Raw genomic sequence first — 7,862 nt, forward strand, 5'->3', positions numbered from 1 at the left:
GTCGATAGCGACTTTCCTTACTTAAGAGTTTGTAAAAGGTCTTTATTACCATAATTACCCAATGTGATTTATCAATAGACCCGTAAGCAACATTATCTGGGTGTGCCCCATATGAAGTACAAATCCCCCCCCTCCAACTATTTAAATGAGTGTATCTTTACCAACCGTCTAACTACACACAGTTATTAACATAGTAATTAAAAGCACCACTGTCTGCTTTGCTATTGGTGTTAAAACGACTCACCATCATGTCCGGTCAGTAAATTTAGTATCAGGTGGGCTTAAGAGGAATTTATCGCACCATTGAATCTGCAAAGAGACGTCCTAAATCACAATTGCGTAGGGGGCCAACCAGGTGTCAGTGACGGGGCCCCTAAGAGGTCAAGGGCCTCTAAGCAACTGCATTACCGATAGTTACGCCGTTGTGGTTTATCATGCTTTTAAAAATTAGGATAGTAATAATTACTTTTGATTCTGTTTCCTAAAACAAAAAAAAATACCCATCAGTTATTTCTTGTTGTGTATGTGCGAAAAAGGATTGTGGTTTTTCCAATGCTTTTCTTGAAAGGAAATGTATAATAACCTTATAAGGAATGTGTGTTTTCAAGCTATGTTGGTTTAAGCTAATTTCCTTTATTTTTAATGGTGTCTGACGATACTAACTTTTATGAAGGTACTTTTTTGGCATCTGTAACAATACTGACAAAGACAAAATATACACAGATGAAATTCAGTACTTGTACAAATTTGGATACTGTTTTAAATTAAATAAGCTTTAGCTACTTTTACACACTAGTTACATCGATATATTGTGTTCTGCAGCTGCAGTACATGCTTATTTGTGTAAACCACATATTTGCCTATGCTAATGTTGCTTGATTGTTTATGGACCCGGAATTGCAAAAGAAAAAAACAAACAAAAACAATAAATTCCAAACAGTAAGAGTTTAGGTTTTGAAATATTGATGCAAATATGTTCAGTATTTGTACTGAAACAGCCCATGTTTTGATTGTAGGTGAATAAGATTAGTAGCAGCCCTGTAGCGTCCTCCTGTGAAAACAGCTTCAGAACCAGCTGCCCCGCGTCGCTTCCTCTGGTCAGTAAGGGGTCTGTCCTCTAATTTTCTCCCATGTTTGTTCAGGATGAATTCATTGTACCTGATCCATTGTGATGGAATGTGGACGTGCATTGTTGTCGTGTAAATCTACACCCTCTGTGCTTGCGGTGTACTTTGCTGAGTGTTTGTGTTTGCAGGACTTTTCTGGAGACTTCTCTGACCTGGACGGAGTTGTGCAGCAGAGGCGGCAGGACATGACTGAAAGCAGCAGCTCTGGGTCGCAGACTCCAGATTATGACAAAATAAGCGGTGTGTGTTCTCTTTTTGTAATAAAATACCACAGACCCCACCTTGATTTCCTCTGGAGTTTTTGTTTTGAAAGGTTTCAGATATCATAGTCTTTGTTTAGGGTAACAAAAGCCAAGAAACATTTGACCCCCAGAGGCTTTGCTTGTTTTTGTAACGATGACCAAAATCTTACAGATCATCCATAAGGGTTTTTTCTCTGGCCTTAAAAGCAGTTGTTGATTTGTAAAGGATTTTGGCATAGTGTTAATATTTACTCAAGTTACTGGGCTGCTCTCTGTTTATGTGTGCAGACTTCAGCAGCCTCCCAGAAACATTTCTAAGTGCAGCGAAGACCAGAGAGGTGTCGGTCCACGCAGACGTTCATCTCCAGAGTCCAAGCCAAAAGCATGGAGCCATGCTCAAAAATGGTACTTTATTTCTGAGATTTCTTTAGCCTTCCTCTCGACTGTGAATTCTCATCTGTAGCTTATTTCCCTGTTATGAGTTAAAAATTTAACCACTATTCCTGCATTTCCTCAATATAGCTATGAAAAAAAACTAAAATTTCCACTTTGACAGATGAAATAATTACTAAATTAGTTGATGATTTTTTTTTTTTATAATCAATTAATCCAATTAATTGTTTCAGCCCTAGTGTGCTTCATTTAATTTCAAGGAGTTGCTGCTAGATGCCCTTATGAATGGGCCAAAGCATTGCACGCATCGACCAATACAAGAAAGAAATTCTGTTTTCCATTTGGTTTCTGTTTTATACGATGCCTCATTCAGGCCAACAGATTCATATGCTTTAATCTGAACCGTTGGTTCACTTGTATGTTTTGGGTTGTTCTGCATCTGCTGTAGATCTTTTTTTTTTGTTTGTTTGTTCTGGAATTGCTCAGTATTTAGCCTAATTCATCCTCACATCAACGTTGACTTCCCCGTCTGAGCTAAAAACAAAACCCTTCCCACAGCATGATGCTGCCGCCACAGTCAAAAACAGCTTTCATCTGGAAACTACTATACAAAGCCCAGATTTGTTGACAAATATATAATAATTCACATGTCAAGTGGATCTCTGCAGCTCCTCCAGAGTTACCAGGAAGACTTATGACTGCTTCTCTGATCGCTGCTCTCCTTAATCGGCCTGTTAGTTAGTTTGCTTTTACAGTTTGTCTAAATGTTTCTCACAAAATCCAAATCCCTAATAACTTTACCAATAGAGCAGCGCTATGCATGTGAGAGCATCTCAGATGGGTCATATCTATACCTTTATAGAGACCGAGATGGCAAGTAAATAGAGTAAACGGTCATTTTTTAAAATGCAGAAGCTACAAAGATCCCTGCCAAAGATCCCTGCTTGTTAGCTAGGCCTTGGATGTTAGCAGACAGCCTGATGTGGTTTATTTATGGCAAAGCTAACTGTTTCAAGACTTTAGCTGCTTCCCCAAACTGCAGCTCTGCCAGTCAAAAGGTTACTGTAAATGTCAGCATTCCGATGTGGGCGGGAGAGTTTTTTTTAATTATGTGGATAAGAATAAAAAAGAAGAATGGAAAATGCTTTATTATCTACCTTTTTTTTTTCCATTTTCCAAAGGAAAACTGTTGCATAGATGCACACTAAATTGACATACATGATCTTTAATTTCCCATTTAAAACATTTAGTTTTAAGTTTTGCCGTTTTGGGATTTTGACTCACTGGCTAAATGCAGTCATCCCAATATATTAAAAAAGGGCCATCTGCCTTTAACTCTAAGTTGATGTTGAACTGAAATCCTTTCCAAAATGTCAAACCAAACAATTAACAGTTATTAAGGAACTTTTACAAACCAGGCAAATCGTTTCAGAGATCACAAACTGAGATCTAGGATACTCTCTTCTATTTTCTGAGAAGTTTAAAAGAAGAAGAGCCCTTTTACCACAGTCTGAACATCACAAACTTGTTTCAGCTTTGGTTATTCTTAGCATCAGTGTAAATTACAGAATAAAATCCACTCTATGGCTCGGCTACTTTCAAGCAAGTTCATGGTAAATGTTTTCTACTCAACTCATGACATATTAAACTGAAGAAACCCTGAAATGTACTCATGTACTGTAGCTTTTCAGTATGATGTATTTTCCCTCCTTTTATGTGTGATTATAGGCCAAAGCAAGACACCAAAAGAAACACCCTCCCAGCCAAAGTCCTTACAAATCCTCCTCTTCATCTATCTGTTCTTGTGAGTAATATCTGTGGAGTCAAGATGAAATAAAACCCCCTGCTGCTGCCTTCCTGTGACTTTAATGCATTCTACTGATTGTGGCAGAGAGCTGTAACTTAAGTTGCTGTTTCTTTTTCTTCTTATTTTTATATATGCAGAGTCGGCATCCTTGTTTTGTCCTCCTGCTACATGGCCTTCAAGATCGTGGCTCTTGAGCACCGGTTGAACTCCTTGTTGTCAATGGGAGAGCTCGTTCATAATGAGTGAGGGGATTTGAACAGGATGTTTTATTCTAACTAGCACATACTGTACCTTTCATGATCTGTTGAATGATTTAAAACCAACTTTCATTGCAGGAACGCTGGAAGCCAAAGATCTCAGATTGAAGTGAATGCTGAGATCTATGGGGAGCTCTCCACTAACCTGTTCAAGTTAGAGAAGGTTTGCTCTGCTCATTTACTAATGACAAGCTTACCAATGCAACCAACATAAATCTTGCTGTGTTCAAACGTTTGCAGAAACAGAGCTCTAGCAAGCAGAATGGCTTGTTTCAGAGGATCAATTTTAAGATTTCAAGCATCATATTTCAGTGTTTGTGTTAAAGTAAAACAATCTGTTAATGTTTGCACAGTAAATAGAACGGTACATTGTGCAGTGGAGGCTTGAATGAAGGCTGTAAACAAAAGGTAAAACTTTTACCTGGTTCGGTCTATAGAAAACATGAGCCAACTGCTATGCTGTGTACATTATGGGGCCTTTTTGAGATTTTAACAGTTTAAAAAGTGTTTCGAAATGCCTGACATATCATCAAACTTTGCTTCTGTCTTTGATGAGTTAATTCAATTCAGTTTATTTCTGTAGCGCCAATTCACAACACATGTCATCTCAAGGCACTTTACAGTTCACCAGATCATACAGTCAAATTGATTCAAAGTTTTCTATCTAAAGAAAACCAGTTGATTGCGTCGATTAATTGACTCAAAGGCAATCTCTCACACTAAGCATGCTTGTAGCGACAGTGGAGAGGAAAAACTCAATTTTAACTGGAAGAAACCTCCAGCAGAGCCAGGCTCAGTGTGAGCCGCCATCTGCCGAGGCCGACTGGGGTTCAAGGAGACAGAAGCAGAGATACAGAAAGATGCAGAAATACAAAAGGCAACTGTCAACCTCCACTGACCAGGAAACGCACAGCCAGACAGCAGAGCTCCAAGCCAGCTCCGATGTCAGAGGATGAAAGAGAGCACATACAGTTAATCACAGTCAGAGAAACAGGACTACACTGAAAAACAGGCCGATCTCGAACATCTATAAACAAAGTTGTTGATGGCAGCAGCACAGCTGATATTTTTCTCCAGGATGGAGTCACTGCCATACAGGAACAGACCAGATGAAGCTACTATGATGAGAAAAAGCAGAGAGAACATAAAGTTAGAAGTTGAACTAACAAATTCAAAAAAATTGGGAGAATAGAGATGGAATAAAAAAAGATGATGGAAAAAGGGGTCTCCATGTCCTCCAGCAGTCTAAGCCTATAGCAGCATAACTATGAAGATAGCTCAGGATAACCTAAGGACCTCTAGCTATAAGCTTTATCAAAAGGAAAGTTTTAAGCCTTCCCTTAAGAAGTAGACAAGGTGTCTGCCTCACGGACTAAAACTGGCAGTTGGTTCCACAGGAGAGGAGCCTGATAACTAAAAGATCTGCCTCCCATTTTAGAAATTGTAGGAATGACTAGTAAACCTGCAGATATAGAGTGAAGTGGTCTGTTAGGAACATAAGGAACAACATATAGTTGAACGTCAGTATAAAGAAAGCAAATGTTTTGAGAGACTGATTGCAAGTTTTGTAACATTTCCTTCATACTTAGTAGAAATGCCTTTAAACTATAACTAAGATCAAAGGTTTTAAAAGTTCTCCCAAATCTTAGTTAAATATAGATAGATTTTGTTCCCATAGATGTAATTAACGTGTTATTGCAGAACCTTTTTTAGGCCCAACATCAAACTACGGAGGAATCTCTATTTAAAGATTAACATCCCCCCCTAAGATTGTACCTTCAACTTACTCCGCCAGCTGTTAGCAAGTGAATCGCTTTTCTTAAATCAGACATCCGTTTCATAAGACCTCTCATTTCAACCTTGGCTGTTTCATAAAACTTGATTGGGTTGGGATTAAATTTATGTCAATGAGTGACTTTTTGATGCCAACCATTCTTAAAGCTTTTTACATGGTCTGTTTTATGCAGTATATGTTATACAGTTTACTCTGTAGCACCTTCACCCAGTTAAAACTAAGTAAAGGTGCAACTTATCCATTGACTTTATATATTTGGCAAATTATTTCTATTTAATTATAGTTTACCTTTTGCCCAGAAGCTAAACATTTTAGATTTTAAATAAACAGTAAGGTCGTATTAATTAGATGAGAAAGTATGATGTTTTTCCACCACCTTCCAAAATGGCTGCCTCATACAAAAAGTTTATTCACACTTTTGACTGTTTAAATCTTTTTAAATAGATAATAATGTACGTGCTTGGAAATGTTGACTGTCAAAGATCACAATCAGTATACAACTTGTCACCAAGCTGTTATGCCGCCCCTTAACACTATGTCATCCTGGGTGGGGGGCCAAATTCTGTTTAAAACTGTGAAAGGGTATTAATCACAGTTAATTTACCTTGTAGATTACCAACATCAATCATCTGGTTACCGCTGAAGGCAACAGGGGTACAACGGTTTGAGAATATTGAGTGTAAATCCTTTAAAAACAAGCTTATCAGGCTTACTGAGCTCTCCAAATAAATCCTAAGATAACTCCCCTTCATAATCAGACCAAAGACATGAAAACAGAAATAAATCACCTGTAAGGGACAATAATAAATATGTGTTCCTTTTTTTCCTTCTATCCTAGATTCAAAAAAACCTCAGGAAGCTCCTGGAGGAGACTTAAAAGAAGATTCGTTTCTACGTTTCTGTCCAGACGGAGGCTTGGCTGTTAATTAGAGAGGCAGTGGGAGCTGCCACATTTGGTGGCTCTGTTGCCAAAGCATGGACAGCTCATACCGAGAGCTCTGTCTAAAAAGCTGTGTGAACATTTGCTGTGCAATAATAGCCTCTCTCTTTGTTTCCCTCAGGACTTTTCTGTCTCTCATTTCAAACAAAGCAGCGCTGCAGCTGTACGGCAGTATATTAACATGTACGGTATTTTAGTTTGCGTTTTAATGACATTGATGATACATTTTTAAAATACATCTATATATATCTATATATATCTATATATATATAGATATATATATATGTTTGTGTGTGTGAAGGCTGGTTCAAATGTGCAATGTCAGTGTTAGGAAACATTTCTTAAAAGGTCAAGTAGCACTGTTGGGCTGTTTTTGTTTGAAATGACTGCCAATGGATTCTATTCATATCATGTCTGTAAATCATTCATCGTCTAATGTTTGCACAAAAGCCAAGTACTTTCCCATGAAGGAGTTCGTAGTGCTTTTGTAAATATTTACCTTAACATACTTAAGTGGTATGTTCAGAAGAAAGAAATCTGTTTATAATGAGATTATCTTAGATGAGTTTGAACTTATATTTATCGTAGATGTTTTACTAAAAGGCTTAATCAACTGATGATTAGATACTTCGACTTTTCTAATCGGATAACTTATGTTTGTGTGAATAAATTGAATGTTCAAGCTTTCATTCAATCAGTATGTGTTTAAAGAGCTGTGTGTACATAGGGCTCGGACATTATGCGTCTTCCTGTGCTGGTATCAAGTATTTAAATCCTTGGTCTCCCTCCCCCAGAATCTCCTAAACTATGTTTTCACGGGATCCTATACTAATTGGGAGACGCTGAGTTACATAAGGTTGGTTTGGTGGTCAGGTGACTGCAGACCCTAGTCAAATGATTGCACATACACACACACAACCACCTTTGTTTTCCTGACATATGGGGACACTTCATTGACTTACATTCATTTTATATGGTCTAACCCAGACCCTAACTATTAACTCAATATATATATATATATATATATATATATATATATATATATATATATATATATATATATATGTAAACAAGACCACACACAGTGTAATCTGGCTATATACTGAAAATCTGTATTACTACTGAGTATAACAATACTTATTAAATGTCCAACAGTTAAATATTGTCTTTATAAACTATTAGATGGATACAAAAAAGAAAATATATAACTTAGATATTTTATTGCCCAAAAATATTTATTTTTAAATATATATTTTTAAGTAATCTGAAAAAGTTGAAATAAATGTGTATGTATATATATA

General features: G+C 37.2%; 1 protein-coding gene across 1 annotated transcript in view; it reads left to right on the forward strand.

The window, feature by feature from the left end:
- The window catches only part of LOC107092846 (GRAM domain-containing protein 3-like), a 16,274-nt gene extending 9,017 nt beyond the window's left edge, over positions 1 to 7,257 (forward strand). The window contains exons 8-14 of the mRNA XM_015387515.1: positions 1,017 to 1,097; positions 1,256 to 1,367; positions 1,658 to 1,774; positions 3,491 to 3,566; positions 3,707 to 3,811; positions 3,905 to 3,989; positions 6,460 to 7,257. Coding sequence (XP_015243001.1) covers positions 1,017 to 1,097; positions 1,256 to 1,367; positions 1,658 to 1,774; positions 3,491 to 3,566; positions 3,707 to 3,811; positions 3,905 to 3,989; positions 6,460 to 6,498 — 615 coding nt within the window. The 3' untranslated portion in view covers positions 6,499 to 7,257. The remainder of the gene's footprint in view (positions 1 to 1,016; positions 1,098 to 1,255; positions 1,368 to 1,657; positions 1,775 to 3,490; positions 3,567 to 3,706; positions 3,812 to 3,904; positions 3,990 to 6,459) is intronic.
- Positions 7,258 to 7,862: the final 605 nt, after the last annotated feature.

Source organism: Cyprinodon variegatus, unplaced genomic scaffold (assembly GCF_000732505.1).
Source record: "Cyprinodon variegatus isolate N-32 unplaced genomic scaffold, C_variegatus-1.0 Scaffold397, whole genome shotgun sequence".
NCBI lineage: Eukaryota > Metazoa > Chordata > Actinopteri > Cyprinodontiformes > Cyprinodontidae > Cyprinodon > Cyprinodon variegatus.